An 18,463-nucleotide genomic window follows, 5' to 3' on the forward strand; every position below is an offset into this window, starting at 1 on the left:
CAGATACACAAAATTATGTGAATGCAACGTAATGCAAGAGAGCAAACACGCGCTCTGTAAAACTCCAGCCTGAGGATCTGTGCTTAACGCATGGAAAAAAACTATGAACCTGTGGGACTACACGGATTTCATAACCAATTATGAGAAGACGTATGCATATCCCTAAGGGGATCCAGATCCTAAAGCAATCTGTATTCTGACTTTCACATCTATGGGACAATGTCGCTGCTAGCCTGAAGTGGAGATATGCTGCCTGACCATGTTTCACACCCCGCTGCATGGCACTTCTGTTTGCAAGAGCAGTAATTTTTTAACTTTTTTGGACTACAGCACACCTAAGATTTTCGGAATCTGGTCTACCTGAGCACATTGATTTTCTTCATAAATCTTTCAGGGATTCATGATATCTTTTTACAAACATTTGGCACATAAAATGGAAATTGTTTTTCAGCAATTGTTAGGCTTACGAGGCCTATTAGCCTATTTTGCCTCTAGTTCAGAACTAGCAAAGCAGGCTTCTATACGGACTTATTAGAAATATAGGCTAGGCCACTGGTTCTCAACCGGGGTTTCGCGGATCCCAAAGAATCAGTGAAGCGATTTCAGGGGGTCCGTAAAAGTTTTCAAGTTTGCCGCATATGACAAATTAAGTTAAAAAATTTAAAATTTGGTTGTGCTTTATTTGTGTAGGCCATTACAATGATTCTCAAACCGTAGCCTACGTCGTAACGTAGCCTACCACTGGTGCGTCGTGAAACTTGCAAGGACATCACACAAAGGTTTGGTTTCCCAACTAAAATGTATCGTAACTTATAGATGGGTTAAATCTCTTTTATAAGGCTATGTTTGCTATGTTCACCTTAAATCTTTTTGACAGCGGATTGTTGATCAATGCTTAACTTAGAATTACCAACGTTAATCAGTTGCAGTTTATCAGCATTTACAGTTATATCACGACTGTAATTGCAACGAAATATTGACTACAGATGAAAAAAGGGATAATTTTTTTTATCGGTGGCAAAAATTCTATTAATTTTTGATAAAATCTATAGAAAAACATTAAATCAGCATATTGATTACTGATTTTTGATCCTGAAGCCTGTGCTAACATAGGCTATAGGTTTGCCCAGACAGCAAATCAGTCGTTTTTTACATTAATTCAGCGTCTGCAGACGTTGAATCTATGTAAAAAACGATAGATTTGTTGTCTGGGAGCTCACAACATATAACCTCGTCAATGTCATCAATCGTCCCATGCGTGTCGCGAGTTAAGCAATTTTTCTAAGTGTGTCACTTCGAAACTTGTGAAACATTTGATTCCATTGGGAGATGCGATATGCCGAAATTTCAGATAGAATTTTTTTAGGCGTCTGCGCTCGCTTCGAAGGTATCAAAAGGGGTTCGGGGGAACAAAAAGGTTGAAAAACACTGGGCTAGGCTATATAGGCTAGCCTATAATTTCTCAATAGTCTTGTTTATTTGGCGTGGTTGAACCAACAGTCGAAAAAATGCTGCTTGTTTTTACGTTTGAGATAAGTTGCGAGTCTTCTCTCACGATCTACCTTTTAAACTTGTTGGATATAGCCAGGGGCGCCGGAAGCAGGGGGAGCGATCGCCCCCCTGCCCTCAAATTTTCTCTGGATGGGGGGGCAAGGGGGGCAATGGTGCCCTTTTAAGGTCATGTGAGCTACTGCACATTTTTCAATATAACAATTTCTGCTATTCGCTTTTAGCCTAATTACAATCTTTCATTTTGCCTCAAAATAATATTCACACACAAAATTTTGTATCACAGTAGGTTACAAGATGCCTTTCCGTGCCATTGTTCTTTGTATACCGGTATGTAGTTCTTGTATCATTACTCGATAATTAGCTATTATGTACGCCTAGGTCACAAACATAATTTATAGAAATTCTACCACTCCTATGCTTCTTCAAAGACGGTTTTGTCACAACTATGTGTGATGTTGCCACCAGCTGTGAAAAGCAAACGCCAATGATTCGAGACACCACTAAGGACCGTTTTGGATTGCATAGGTCCAAAGGTAGTGCCGGATGGCCGGGTAGTGTTGATGGCTGATTTATGAACAAAGAAAATGTTCGTCGTGGTCTTGGTTTTAGTTAGAAAAAAGATCTGAGTGATGCAGAATCGTATGTAATTGAAGGAATAGTATAAACGTCTTAGCATAGCAAAGAGTGTCAGAACCTTGAAGTTAAAATTTTTTAGAAGGAAAAGTGTAAGTAAGCCGTTATGATATAGGGTCAATATCAAATTAGGAAAGGTGAACGCTGCACGCAGTTTTGGCGCCATGAGGCGAGTAAAAATGTGGCTTCGTACCACAATGACAGACAACAGTTTAAACAACCGAATGTTTGCAACTATTCACAAACAGGTGATGGACATCATTGACTTAGAAGCTGTTGCAAATGAGCTCATTCGAGCAACCGACGCGCGTAAAATGTACCTTGGATTGGTTTGATATTTGTTTATATACAGTATAGGCCTACCAAATATCCGGTGGACACATTTTATACTATGCAGCAGATTGTGACGCTATGAACGTGAAATTTATCTTTCGTTTCTTCTTGTTCAAGCTATTTCAATAAATTTCATTCATTTATTTTCATCTGTCTCACATTTCGATTTGTATGGCTCATAGGGGGAAAAACGATTAACGAACTGCCCAGCATCATTGCTACATCTTATCTTAAAACTTTAAAAAAAAGTGCCCTTTTCTCATAATCCTGCCCCCCCCCCAGTCAAAAATCGTTCCGGCGCCCCTGGATATAGCTTACTATTGCTCCATTACAGTTTTGCCGACGTTATAGTCATTTTAATGTGGAATCTCTAGTCCACGTGGCGCTGCAGATATATTTATCTAGCCTATAGTATACAGTATATTAGGCACTCGTAGGTTGTAACTTACTTGCTTTTTGTGTCGTCAAAAATGAAATAAATTTTGACTGTTGTAGTTTAGAAAAGTTTGGTTCATTGAATAATATATGTGAGAAGTCATACGAAAACTTTTATTACGCAGTTAGCCTAAATGGTGGAATTTGAGACTGGTCTGTTGATGAAGCGATTTAGCTCACGCAGTTAATTGTTGGTAATTTAAATTGTAGCCTATCGTAGCCATCTGCAACACGAAAGCAAATGCTCCTATCAAAACTATAAGTTCTCTATTCAGCTTTACGCTAAGGCTGCAACATTCAAATCACAAGGCTTTTGGAGCACACTTGCGACTCTTTTACGGCAGGCAGTTTGGAAAATTCTGTAACTTAGCCCACTTGTTCAGCAGAGATTGCCAAAAGGTCGTGTGCAGCTGCTGCTGTGGTGGTTTTCTCCTTGTGATTGCAGGTAGCATATGGCTGAAGTTTTCAGTTTTACGGCATAGGGGAATGACTTCGTGCTGGTGCCGCAGTGTAGCTGGTTCAATGCCTGCAAGGGCAGGCAAACAATCAGTAGGCTATGGTAGCGTACAGGGCTTCCGAAGCAAGGGATAGCGACTCTTCTGGGGATGGCACAACAATTTGAGGGATAGCAAGTACTTCACAAAGTGTGGCATCCATTCGTTGTAGGATACGCATTTTGACGTTTTATGCGCACAAATGTCAAATTTCAAAAGTACCGTAGGTTATTCATGCATAGCCTATAGCCTACAGATTATTCTCAGCAGAATTACGACAATCTATTCCAGTGTCTCCCAACCTGAGTCGGCCGACTCAAATGAGTCCGCGGAAGGCTCTGGGTGAGTCCGCAAGCACATCAACTAAGACCATATATGTAAGCAATATGTGTTTCAATGAAAAAAGAGAAAACCTGGCAGCAAAAGAGATTCAAGAAGACCTAGCCATAGTCTTCAATGAGGTTGTATCTGTGGTTAATTATAGCAAATCTCGCCTTATAATATGTACTCGTATACTTCGAGCGTTGTGTGACGAGATGGGTGCGGAGCACACTAGGCTTTTATTTCATTCGAACATCCGTTGGCTGTCACGAGGAAAAGTGAAAGAGTAGCTGGCCTACGCAATGAAATCGGTGGTTTTTAAAAGAGCAGAATCATAAACTTGCCAAGCGATTCAGCGACAACAAGTGGATTGCCAAATTGCTGTTCTTATCAGATTTTTTCAGCCATTTAAACCAGCTGAACACTACTATGCAGGGAAGAAATAAAATGTTTTTGGATGTAGCCTATCGGAAAACATTGTCGCATTTAAAGGTAAAATGAAACTGTGGATGCATCGAATGGAAGGTGGGAAGATAGCTGCTTTTCCTGCTACGCGATTTTAGAAGAAGAAGAATTTGATTTTAAAGAGCATCGGTGGAATCTTTCTTGAGCACCTTTCTTCATATACGTCGAGCTGGACAGATATATTCCTTCCCACAATTTCTACAAAGAGTTTAAGTGGGTGCGAAATCCCTTCGAGGTTTCAGCACTACTGGTTCATCCGGAAATAGATTGCATTGCTGAACAACTGGTTGTGCTGCAAAGTCGACTGATGTGAAAAGAGAAATACAAAAATGTTTCTCTGACTCAAATTTGGGCCAACGTCCAAGTAATGGAACCCAATCTATCTGAACTCTGTTTGCAGGCAACAAGAGCTCTTTTGCCCTTTCCGACAACATATCTTTGTGAAGCTGGTTTTTCAGCACTAGCTATGATTAAAAACAAGTACCGCAACCAATTACAACCAGAAGACGACATCAAATGTGCCTTAACGACCACTAACCCCAATTTCCATGAACTGGTAAAGCAAGTTCAGGGACAAGGTTCCCATTGAAATTTGAGTATGTGAGCAAAAAACAAATTTTGCTAAAACAAGTTCTTTTGTGATTGCTGTAACATGAGTCCGCAAAAGTTTGGGCTATCGCAAAAATAGTCCGTGAATTGAAAAGGTTGAGAAACACTGATCTATTCTATGCTGTTATGGTGCGACTTTGTCACATACCAAAGTTTTAATTTAGACTACGGGTCAGGGTTGTCGGTATTTTACCCGACCCAAAAAAACCCGGGTGGGTTTTTTCAAAAAAACCCACTTAAAAAACCCAAAAAAACCCATAAAAAAACCCAGAGCATCATATTTGTCCAGTTTTTATTAGAAAATTGAAAAAATGAACAAAAACACTACAAGGCACTTAAAACAAACTTTAAATTAGGACTTAAGGATGTGATTGTGAAGTAAATTTCCAAGAATAAACTGAAAACGCAGTGGATATTGTACAGTAGCCTACACAGAAATCAAGTAATGCCCCTTTGTGTATACTACACTAAAACTCATTTATGCAAGAAGGCCTTATAGTTAAACTGCTGAAAGTACTACTCTACTGTAGTCTGTATATATGATGTGAAATGCAATTTAGGAGGCTATTTACCAATTACAGATTCTGCGAAGCAGGACATTAAGGCGCGAACAAAACGGCGCAGACATAACGGCGCCAAAGTCAACGCAACAAGTTCAATTTATAGAACGATGATACTCTGCAACCATAACGAAAGTTTATGTGTGAATAAGGATTTTTGGAGCAATTGGCAACTCATGACCAAGAGAAATTGACCAAAAAATGTTAACAAAATGAGGAAAAGGTTCTGAGCTGGTTACGTTGACTTTGGCGCCATTTTGTCTGCGCCGTTTTGCCTCTGCGCCGTTTTGTTCGCGCCTTAATGTCGTGGACCGCAGATTCTGGATTCTAACGCTTGGCTGTTTCAGAGCATTTGCCTAAATGGCCATTGGCCACGCAATCGCTCAATTGCTCATCCATTACTATATATAGTATGTATATATAAATGATAAAAAATATTTAAACATGATGGCATAAAATCTAGCCTTCAAATCTAAAGCAAATGATGCAATAATGTGATTTCTACCATGGTAGCCTCAACTTGGTATAGAAATCAGTGGATATGCAACATCCAACTTGATCTTGAAATTAATGGATGATGCAACATTCAAGCAACAACAGCCTTAGTGCATTATTTTATTGAGTTATGCAAGCATGTACTGTGAGTGAAAGGCACTTCATTCGTAAAAAGTAGTTTTGAGGTGAAATAAGCATGAATCTACCTTTTTTTGCATCTTTTTAAAAAAAAAACAATAAAACCCAAAAAAACCCGGGTTTTTCTCAACCCTGCTACGGGTAGCCTAATCTATGAGACAGCAAAGACACCATGTTTGAGACATTTCGACAACTAAAAATTGTTAGTTAAACTTTGCAATTCTTTTGTTGCTTTTGGAAGCATCAGAGGGAAAAATGATTTCCTCAGTCAAAGAACTGCAAAGTCATCGTTTGAGACTCCTCTGCTTATTACAAAAAGTAAAAAACCTAGCCTACAACATTGCAGAAGTATTTTTTTTTGTGAAATAGGTGAACCGAACTGAAGTAGCTTCTCTTGTTTCTCGGCAGTCGAGTGTAGTAAAAATAGACAGCGATAGACACGTGTTTCGCCCATGAGACTGGGCTCATCAGTATCGCACCACTAATTCATGCCACATAGTTCTTAACCGCTGCTTTTGTCAGTCAATTGAATCCTTACCTTTCTGGAAAGAAAACAACTAAACTAACTGTCGCCAAGAATATCCTTGCATTTGCTACAATTCATTCTTGGAATATATATTAATTGATGTATACGTACTGTAGTGTTAAACCAAATAAAAAGATCCTGAATCTATTAAACCTTATAACGACTAACTCATTACGCCAATCTGTCCATAGCCCATCGTTAACTCAATTGAGTTGATATCCGAAAGGTTTCGAGAAGAATGCTCACAATATCAGGTGGTTGCCAATTTGCTGCAACGACCTATAGGTTATAATTAGGCCAACGGATAGGCCTGGAAGACATCAACTCGGAAAATTGGGCCATTTTTGCCTCAGTTTGAAGTTTTAATGGCTCGATCGTCCGGTCTCTAAATTTTACGTCATTATCAACATTTCATTTTCTAAATACAGTAAAAAAGTAAGCTAAAACTTTTTCCATCGGGTTCCAAAGGTAAGTGCGACAGACAATCATAGCCTGAAACAAAAAGTGCATATTTGAACCGCAAGAACGACTAAAGCAAAGCACAGCTCGGTGAAAAAAGAAGGCAAATATTTTCTGTTTTCTGGGAGAAGGGAAGATAATGTGAATCTACTTTTAATTAAACATGTTTATGTAATATTAGTTTAGTGATGTTTTGTGTGTTATTATTTATTATTTTTGACGCGACCAGTAACTGAAAAAGTTGATAACTAGCAAACAAAAGAAACAACTTAATATTTGCTTCTAGAAACATGCAAAGAAAAATTTTCAACAAACAAATTCCATACCATATAAATATAAGATGTCCAATGATATTTCAAAAACAACATTTTACCTTTTCATATTCTTGGGCAGCTTAACGTTGACCACCACTCTTTTCATCGGTGACAAATGTTCGGTCGCTTTGCTTGTAACACAGCCTAAGTTGCGAGCAGACTACCAATGCGTCCTGGGAGCAAGGTAGAAACTCATAAGTAGTATTAGGATGTGTTAAAATTAAGAGGGAAGTCATTGCATCCCTTATGGTCAAAAACTTGACACTTCCTGCATTGGCTAATTTGTTCTCAGATTTTACAACTTTGAATAATTTTGGTTTGGTTGGTTGGTTTTGAATCTTTATCCTCGGACTGACAAAGCCTTGATTGGTTATTTCTGGTAGTTTCTCATACTTGTAGAGGCTTTTGACGCAGGGCCTTACTGAGATTGGCAGGTTTTAATGAATAACTTACTATTTGCAAGCTTGCCGCTGTGTCAATTACAAAAACTTACTCTGTCTTTGCAATAACACTTAACCTACGTTGCATTTTGTGGTAAGGAGACATTTGACTCCAATTTCCTAACAATGATCATCTTTTCGTACTTTTGGAGATAGCTTAGGCTATTGATAAAACTATGAATAAAGTTCAACATTTAGGCTACTTTTTTACTATTCTATTTACAACATTTACTAATTAAAGAAAAAAACATTTACTATGGTGTATTGGTGTAGGCTACTGTACTTAAAAGGGAACGCCTGGTCATCCTAATCAAAAAAGCCCAAATTGTAGACAGACCTACCTGCCTACTAAATCCTTGTTCAGCAAACGGTTTAAAAACTAAACTATTTTTATCTTCAATGTTAGCAATATAATTTTCGAGACGTTTGCTTAACACTAGTTTTTTTTTACATTTTTATGCTCTTTATTTTTTGTTAGCCTGCCATGATATATTTCCAACCAAAGGTCGAACTTACATTCTTTTTCCAATGTCTCATAATAGCCCTTAGGGCATTGTTCAGCGTGCTCGTACACTGCAACGAAACAAGATAGAAAGTTACAACACAATATAAAAACGCTTTAGCCTTTCCTTAGCACTAATCACATTCCCTGCGTCTCCCCCTCCGATTTTGAACAAGTGAGCACCAAAACCAATTTTGTTCTTGTTGATTTATTGATCATTTTGTTGATTATTATCAGTGAGAGCTGTATGGGATGCATGACACTGCATTTAGAAACTCGAGAAATTGCTCAACCTAGCATAAGACTTCAACTCTCAGCCCTGCTCTTGGGCTTAATGGCAACTGCAGTAGAAAATGTAGCTTCACAAAGATATGGGAAACCGAACTCTATTTTGATTCAGGATCCTGATTTGAGACAAGTAAACAGGAAATAAATATCTTCAGTAAAAATTTGCTCTTGAAAAATTGTTTGAATCAAACTCGTTCATTTTGTGTCTGTCCACCTACAATTTACAAATCAGCCTATGGTTGAAAGGAACACACCAAACACGTGTTCAAACAAGATTGAGGTGCACCCACGCTTGACTCGGTAGGGAGGGATATGCAGATGGAGCGAGTGTCGGTATCGGGATGAAGCAACGTAGCTTTGTGTTATTTGAATTAAGTTACATTCGATTTCCAGTTAGCCTATAGTCTTCTCAATTTGCCTCATAGATGCTGTATTTACTGTCTTCACTGAGCAGAAGTTAAGTGACTGGCAGGAATCTACGTCTTAATTTTAGTCGACGGAGCTCTTATGAAGGGACAGAACCTTGATGTGGAGACAATGGTTTGATTTCAAGGTTGTCAACAAGGAGACAAAATGACTTTTTTACAGTAAAGGTTTGCGAAGACACACATTTCAGTACCACAGAAAAAATTGCTTAGTGCTCTTGAAAATCAAATCGAATAATTAAAGAAGGCGACTCTCAAAAAATATAATGTGCACAATTCGTTTGGTGGAAGGATGTGATACCAACGCTGACACATCAAAACTTTCAGCTGGCTGTAACCCAGTTAGGCTATAGCAATCTTGAAGAAAAACTTTGCTGTTATTACCAATGACACTTCCCTGCAAGCGAACATGCTTTTCAAACGTATAGCTCAGTGTTTCAATTTTAAATTATGTTGAGAAAAGTAGTTTTTCTCGCGAATGCGACTGATTTCCAATCAGAAGACGCTGCAAATTAACTAAAAATATGGTACTAAAATATACAGTTATACAGCACCATTTTATGGCTACCATATAGCATCAACATAAAGCATGGTATTTGAGATACAACTGTTGGAAAAAGTAGCCAATCCTTTTAAAACAAAGTGTAGGATGAATGTTAAACAGATTATACATGGAAATATCTCTACCTTATATTTGAAAATACCCGTGATATTGCAAATGGATTTGTTGAGTCTTTGAAGTTTGTCTTTCTACAACAAAAGTTCAGTTCAGTGTACGTGTAAATCACATATAAAGTATAGACTACATCAAATTTAGTTACTATTCTCTAATATAAAATAGTAACTAAATGAGATGCAAGTTGTTCTGTTTGGCTTTTTGCTTGGCATTAAGCAATTTTTGTAGTATTAATAGCTTTCATTACTGGTTTAAAATATAAACTACATATAAAAATACGGATATCAGAAATTGTAAAAGTAGCCGACAGTTTTAGTTACCTATTCCCAATTATTCGAAATTTTACATTGTAAGCAGATGTTGTCAAATTATTACTTCTTCATTCTTGTAAAACAATTAAAATTGGTTGAATTTACCCAGAATCACACATTTACAAAAAATATGCTCTTCGTACGAACACAAATATTCGTCAGTCGTACTCCGAGTGCATTTAAATATTTTCTTCGGAAAGCTTTGTGCGACTATTTTAAAACAAGAAGATTTTTATTTTAACAAAATGTTTTACAAACAGTAAAAATTTCTCTAAAATAATTGCACGAATAAAAAAATGATTCAGGTGTTTTTGACACAAAAAAAATCTTCGTGTTCGTCTTCATAAGTTTTGGTCATGTATTTAAGTTTTCTTACGAATAAAAAACGTCATCTACTAACAACTTTAACAAGTAAAAGTAATTAAAACAATACATTTAAAACAATGATTCTTATTAAGTTAGTAATAAATAACCTACTCAAGAATAATCATGGTTTCTGAAATTTTACTTAAACGTAGGCCTTACTGTATTAAATAAATTAGCAGTTGGTTTCAGCTAGCTTAGTAGGCCTAATCAAACAAATTACAGTAGTCATAAAAATGTGCCCCAAAGACTTTTTGAAGAAATGGATGTAGTAGCCTATACTGTTTAGTCTCGTTGCTCAATATTATGAATTTTTAACTTCGGCTTGTTTCTCATATTTCTACATCGTAATATCTTTCACCAAAAATAAAAAATAAAAAACAGGGTACAAAATGTCATTGCACATCTGCTAATAAATCTTTCTTGCTTTGATACCTTAAAAACTGCAATATAGGGTCTAGCTTAACTTTGCATGGACAAAATCTTTGTGAAAGTTACGAGTGGTCTTGACCATTCGTCAAAATCCACGAAAAAATGCTTTATCTACGAAGAGTTTTGACAAATTATGATGTAGGCTACAAAAGTCTTTGTGCAAACACAAATATCTTCGTACGAACAAAGCAATTTTCGTAGGAACAAAGAATCTTTGTAGCCTACAAACAAAACGATTTTTCACGAACAAAACAAAATATTTGTAGGCCTACGATGAAAAATATCTTCGTAGCTACAAATATTTGTAAGTTTTGTTTGTAATAAAGACCATTTAGCAGTATACCAAATTGCCGAATCACGAATATTCGTGTTCTTACGAAGACCATAGTAGGCTATATGTGGCCTTTTCTCGAATCGAACGCTTGAAACTTAAGGTAGCCTATTTTTTTACAAAAACTCCTATTTGTTAGCTATGAATTTGCCTTGCAATGTGTATTCGTAACCATTGATGCTAAAATAGAAGGGGCAGCTTACTATGAAAGATTCTTCCACATCAAGAACATCTTTCCAGTCTTGAACGTAAGCAATGCAGTCATTGCAAATGTTGCCAACAACAGGAGTCTAAAGTGACACAAGATTTAATCAGTTTCTTTTAATCTTGATGTTGAAAGACATTTATGCACTAAGGAAATGGAGTGCACCTTCTATTGTAAGTTACAACATAATTGCAAGCGGTTGAATGGAATAAAAGTACTTTCGATCTTGGTCGATTTAGGCAACTTACAAACGCAACAAATGCGACAATTACGGCATCCATACACTGACGAAATGGTAATTTACGAATAAAAATAGGAAAGTTCCATAAAAGCGTAGAACCCAGTTGTTGGGCACGCGCGACTTTTGTATCATGGCCGGGATACATAAGTTACCTTTTTGCATCAAGTTATAAGCTAGTCTAGTTGTGACTTTGTTTATTAAACGATTGCAAAAAAGACTTATTTGTGTCAATTATCAGCTAAACCATTAAATTTTCACACTTCAGACCGACATATAGGTTACATTCCCATGGGCATTTTTCGTATCAAATCTAGCATTCAAACAATTTACGTTAGTTTTTATGAGAATGTCTTATTTAATGGATTGCACTTACTCCAGGTGGCGGTGCTGAGCACATCATCATCGAAGTACAAACACGGACCACATTCTGAAAAGCAACTCAAATTCAGTTGATTTTCAAACGGTTGAAAAACACACTTTAGAGTTTAGGCCATTGCCATATAGGCTAGGGCCTAGGCTATATCGAAAATTGCAGACAATTTTTTTCTTCTTGCCTTCAACCGCACTGCAATATAATATAACTTTGTAAATTTCATTTAGTAGGCTATGTTATGCGCTCTGAGAATGCGAATTGTCAAGGTGCGCGAAATGTCAGTGAAGCAATAAATCAATTAATTTGCTTTCACTTTCACTTTTATCAAATGATTTATGCAACTACTGCTAAACACGATAATCATTCCGATGAACGCCCAAAATTTTCAGTATGATTCAAACTAGGCCTAATATTCAAAGAATATAAAGGGGTGTGCGGCAAACATCTATAGGATTGGCCCATGATAAAAGAGAAGAATCCACAGAGAATACAAACTGATATGCATAAATCAACAAGTGAATAAAAAAAAAAACAGTAACCTTTCAGTTAGCGGTTTTTGTAAAAACTTCACTTCCATGTTTGAAATAGCCTAATACCGGTAGCTTATGATAGCCCTGGAGATGACTTAGTTGATGACTCCAGTTGCATGAGGTAATAATTATGTCTTCTGGAACAACACAGTTTTCATACAGTTTTTGTTCATTTCCAGCAGACACAGAAGCAACGTCTCTTAGAGAAACTGTGGCTTCTCTGCCTATTTGAAATCGAACTTGAGCGTAATTAGGCGTTGCGTGGGTCAAACCAGAATGTTCAAACCAGATCAAACCAGAATTTAATACCTTCGGTCAGCTACGTCTACATGCTGTAAATGTTACACACAAACATAAAAATGAAAAAAATTTGCAAGCTATTATCATTATACATGCAACAATACTGAGACTTTTCAGCAATACTTCTCTTCAAATTTTGTCCTTTTCTCGAACGATTCTCTTCAAATCTGCCTTGTATTTCGTTGATACCAATCGAATAAATTCGTTCACATGCGTGTCAGTCACAACAGATCGTTGCTTTGATTTCATGTGTATTAGGGAAGAAAATACAGACTGAAACGATGCAAGACGTATCTTGACTAGAACCACGGAACCAGAACACAACCATAAGCTTAACCCCTCATCAAGCTTACTATCTCTGTCGTGATTATAGCAGTAGCCGCTATTGCATGCTTTATTCTTTCCTCTTTCCGTTTTCGTGAAAGAAACAACCACTCATTGTTTGATTTCTGACAGACTTTCAGCATTGCGAAACGATGGACTTTGAGTACAGTACGTGCTCGTATTCTGATGACATCACAGTAAGATTAATTAATTTAAATTATCGACTTTTCCAATCAAGCGGACTGATCATCGATTTTGAATTGCCTGCTTTGAATCACCGACTTTCAATTGACCGCTTTGAATAATTGTCTTTGAATTATTATCGGCTTTGAATTGACCACTTTGAATCAGACTTGGACAACTAAATAATTCTAATTGTCTAATTCGATGAATTAGAGCAAAACGTTAGTAGGCTAATTCTAATCTAATTTGGTAAAAACTTTTAGTTCTAATCTAATCTCCTGTTTTGCTAAAAATTCTAGTTTTTCCAGCAGTGTTTTTCAGCGAATGAAAGGAAACCTCATTGCAAGAAAAATGCAATAAAACGATCAAAATCAAAGTGTCATACTGTCATTCTATGGTTTAAGTAACGAAGTCATTAAAATCTTCATTAACTGAAACTCATCAATTCACATACATCACAATGTCTATTATAACGTAAATGGTTTTATTGCAGGGATGGGGGAATGACACTTTGATCTAGAGTTGCCCATGAGTTTAGCATATGTTATTAGCGTTTTTATCCAAATAGAAAAATATAGCCTATGTGACGACTGCGTCAAACTAATTCTAATCTAGTTTAAATTCTACTCTAGTTTACGAAAACTTAGCTCGCTCTAATTTTAAGTCTAGTCTAATTTGTAAAAACCGCCGCACAATTTACTCGTAATCATTCTTGTGTCATTTGCTCAGTTTGTGCTTTTTAGTCCAGAGTGTCGTTAGTCGTTGTCGTTACAGCAATAGTGCAAAGCCAAATTTATCTTACGATTTTTCATTTTACGTATATTGCAGATTTAATTCCTGATGAGGACACACGTACGTGTCAAAAACGTTTGAGTTTATTTTAATTATGTTATATTTTTGTATGTAAAATAAAGTATGTTAAACCCGCTAAGGTTATTCTGTTTTATTTCTCTATGGTTCAACAAAGCAAACTCTCTACCAAAGCTTTAATTTGTAAAAACTAGAATAGCTGTAATTATAATTCTAATCTAATTTCAAAAAGCTAAAAAAATTCTAGTTGTCCAAGTCTGCTTTGAACTGTTGTCTTTGAATTGACCACTTTGAATTGTAGTCTTTGAATTATCGGCTTTGAAATGACCCGTAACCAGTGATGTACGCGCATACAAAAAATATTGACGCCGCCAGCGTAAACGCAAACGTTCGAAAAACCATACGCCGTATGCGTCAACGTAACTTGTAAAAAAAGTTGGCGGCGTCAGCGCATACACTAGCGTAAACTCATTTTGTTTGCTAGGTGCCAAACATTCACACGGTATAAACCACTCGAAACAAACAAGTTTTACTTTTGAATTTCCACGAAGAAACACAAGCATCTGAAAGTGTTCATCTGACATTTTGCTGCGTTTTGGTTTCAATATGTCTTTGCCCATTGAAAACATTCTTTCAATTTAGTCAAAATTTGGAAAGTTTGATGAAAAAAAATGCAAACAACAGCTAAGACATTAAAAAGTATGCGTTGACGCTATGCGCTAAAAAACCGCGAAAACTTTACGGCGTAGCCGCCAGCGACAACTATCCAAAAAAATGTTGCCGCAAGCGTTAGTGTAAACAAATAGTCTACGCCTCAAGTCTACGGCGTAGAATCTGCGGCGTATACGTACATCTCTGCCCGTAACCTATAGTGTAGCCTGTGCCTTTGCCAAGGTTTGAGCGTAGCGTTACAAGAACAACCGCATAGTCTCTAAACAGCTGTGCAGCAGTTGTTTTTGTGATTTCTGTACTCACAGCGTTTTCGAATGTAGATAGAAAATTCCTCACAATTCGAGAGACTTTTTGACCACACTGAAAAGCAAATAAACAGAAATATTTGAAACAGTCGGTTTTATAAACAAGTGCAAAGTTTTATTGTCATAAAGTTGTTCTAATCGTAAGAATGGTCCTTATGGTGTGCTGTTGTGCTATGCTTTTTAACTCTTCTCGCCGAGGCTTCAAACAGGGTCCACTTCATCTTATTGCTTTATTTGCAAAGTCATGCTTTGATCAAATGAGTTTTTACAGAATAAAGCTATATATTTTCTTTCTGAGCTTATGACTGCTGAGTGTCGTCAAGTAGCCTAAACACAAAAAAGTAACTTGAAAATTCAAAATTGACCGGAATTGGTCAGCATACTTACAATGCCTTGAAACAGCCATGGGCCTCGATGGCAGCATTCCCTTTCCAACATATGAATGAGTGCATCCTGAAAACCAAAATTGGCATTCGTTTCAATGTAAATATGTGGTTTAGACTATAAGGTTAAAACAGGGGCATATCTGTTTGCAGTTTTAGCACTATTTTAGGCTATATAAGCCGGGCTGCTCTCAGGGCTTTGCAATACAGATAACAAAGTATTGATTACTGTGATTGATTAGATAAGCTCAAACTCTATTTGTTGTATTTTTGTTCTTTAGATATATGGTAAAAGAAAAATTAGAACATCTCTCTCTCACAGGAAAAGTTGAAGGGAAGCGTGTCAAAGGCAGACCAAGATTAACTTACTTAAACCGACAAAACCAACACCAATCAACATACACCTAATACACACAGCGAACAACAGAGAATCTTGGAAACTTTTCATGCACGAGGCAGTCAATGCTTAGAATCAAGTGCGACAATAAAAGAGAAGAAGATATATATTATATACGGTAGTTAAGTTTATTTTGTTGCTGTTCCAGATGAGGACACAATGATGTGCTGAAACCATTCTATGTAAATAATTGTAAAGGACTTTTTCGTATGTTTAAAATAAATATGTTAAACCCAGTAATTTCTGAAACAGTCTGTGGGTGATAGGCAACAAAAGGCTTCTAGAGCAAATAATCTTATCTTGCCATGCGTTGCATTCGTTTTCTATCCGAAAGCAGAAAACATAAAAAAAAACTAACCAAAAAGAAAGGTTTAAAATTTGTTCCATTATGTTAGAAAAACTGAACGTTTAGGGACTCCTAAAAGCAAAAATATATATAGCCTTCAGCCTGCATGTTCGACTCCAGCCACCCGCACTTGCTGTTGTTTCTCTGGGCAAGAAACTTTACGATAATTGCCTCTACCCAGTGATCGATTTCGAGTAATGGGTAGTACCAAATTTAAGTCATAAGCAGAGTAGACAACCGGAAACAGACATTGCCGTCGGCTGCAGCGTGGGTCAGGTGTACGTCGGAAGGCGTACACCGATGCATAGCGCTCAAGTCCGCTTTCCCGCAATGCAGGATAAAGATAAACAAACAAACAAAAAATAATAGGAATAAGTGATAAATTGTTGTCTTACAACTGTGGTTGGGCTGTAATTTGCAATGTCTTGCAGATCGGTCAGAAATGTTGTGCAATCCTTACACATGTCTTCATTTGCTTTCATCGATTTCTAAAAATCAACACCAAAATACTGTAAGTAACATCAACTTAGTTGTTTTGTTAAGAACCTTGACTACCCAGTACCCATTGCAAACCATGCTGTGATATATATGTAAAAGTTTGCAAGCAGAAAATATACAACTGCATAAACAGAGCTGGAGAAAGCGCAGCCTCCGAAAGGTGAAAGATTCAAGTAAAAAGAAGCTCCAAATCTGACAACATGTAGCTATCAGGAATTTAGGGATTAAAGAACCCCCACTTATTTTTGGGTGCTGCAATCCCGGAATCCGTGAATTTCTGGTGAATGTTCCGCTATTGTAATTTTTTGTAAGCTTTGATTTCGTTGCTTTTCTCTTCGGTTTCAAAGAAGCATTTCGATAGCGGTTTTTAGTAGACAACTTGAATAGCCTAGATTGAACAACTAAATTTATACGGCCAAAGTTTCAATTTTTAAGTCATCAGTTTTGATAATTGAAAATAGGAGGGAAGGCGAAAACTAATGATGTGAACATGAATAGGTGGACCTTGTGAACCTACTTACGTTGCATTTAGGGCTGGATACAAGCAAAGGATTCTTTTACTTAAGTAATAAGTAAATATTAAAAATTTACTTAAGTTACTTAACTACTGTATATCAAGTAATAAAAAATCTGCAATTAGTCCGAGCAAAAACAGTGTAACTGTATAAGAGTTAGGCGTAGACCTATATGCATATTTGCAATGTTCACATACTCATTTTTTACTTGATATTATATTGGCAAGATGGGCAGTTGCAATATCACGTTCACTTGGTAATTATGCAGTTTTAACAAAAGCAATCAATCAAACAAGCCATAAAAAATGAAAATATATGGCCAAGTCATTACAGTCACCCAGTTAGATTACAGTTGTACCTGTCTCATTGGCTCTGGAAGTGACTTCTCAGAAAGCACAAATAATCAATCATATTGTCACTAAGAGAAGACTGAGTTTAGAAATAAATAGTCCAGCTACACTAAAGCATCTTTTAATCTCAACTGAAGATGGTAGGAGAGAGGCAACGCAGCATTTTAAATTTTTAAGATCTTTAGTGCACTCTTCAGAGGCTTCGTGAAAAGCGATCTCCTTTTTTATGCGAGCCAAGGCGTTTTGTTCTTTTTGGCACTGGATGCAAAAGGAATTTGTAGCCTGCAGACAGAACTTCCTTCAATATTTGTGCTTTTGATTTTTCTCTGGGTGTTCCTCGTTGTATTTAACATAATGGATTAAAATTGAACATAAACTATAAGCTACAAACGTTTTCGGCCATACACACGTTAGCCCTTATCAAGTAACAAAAAAAAAAAAAAATAACTGCTTATCATATCTACAATGAAAATGAATGACTGATCTAAACACTGAATTGAAAAACGAAATGCAAAATGAAACGGCAGAACAGAAGAAAGGCACATCACGTGGCGTTTAAATTACACCAGGCAAAGACGCAACATATGACGTATCAAGAAAAGACGTTGAGTAGATAAGAAGCACCTGAGGCAAACAACTGTGTATTGAGGCGAGGATTGTATGATTTTATTAGCAAAGCCTCGTGGATTTTAGTGTCGAATTCGGTGAAACATTTACGCATAATTCTAAAGGACTCCAAGGATGGTTTGTTATTTGAACATGTTTGACAATCGAATATGTGATCTTTAATGGCACTTTGCTTGTTCAAATTAGTTAAATCCAAGTGCTCCCTCACTCTCGTGGCCAAATGCCGCGTAGACATACCGATGTATGTACAATTCGCGTCATGCGAACAAGTGAACTTGTACACGACATTTGAACACAAGTAGGAGGGAGTCCTAGATTTAAGCTGAAAATAATAGCCAACTT

At 36.8% G+C, this 18,463-nt stretch overlaps 1 protein-coding gene across 1 annotated transcript; it reads right to left on the bottom strand.

Annotated features, from left to right (window-relative positions):
• Positions 1 to 6,643: 6,643 nt before the first annotated feature.
• Positions 6,644 to 16,609, bottom strand: LOC145785646 (uncharacterized). Its single transcript, XM_082597332.1, has 9 exons — positions 16,527 to 16,609; positions 15,393 to 15,458; positions 15,004 to 15,060; positions 11,882 to 11,935; positions 11,266 to 11,352; positions 9,637 to 9,699; positions 8,251 to 8,307; positions 7,354 to 7,467; positions 6,644 to 7,013 (listed from the first exon to the last, which is right to left on the bottom strand). Exons 1-8 carry the CDS (start codon positions 16,593 to 16,595, stop codon positions 7,375 to 7,377), a joined length of 546 nt encoding a protein of 181 aa, XP_082453458.1. The 5' UTR covers positions 16,596 to 16,609; the 3' UTR covers positions 6,644 to 7,013; positions 7,354 to 7,374.
• Between the last annotated feature and the right edge of the window lie 1,854 nt (positions 16,610 to 18,463).

The sequence above is a fragment of the Aplidium turbinatum genome, chromosome 2, assembly GCF_918807975.1.
Source record: "Aplidium turbinatum chromosome 2, kaAplTurb1.1, whole genome shotgun sequence".
In the NCBI taxonomy this organism is placed as follows: Eukaryota; Metazoa; Chordata; class Ascidiacea; order Aplousobranchia; family Polyclinidae; genus Aplidium; species Aplidium turbinatum.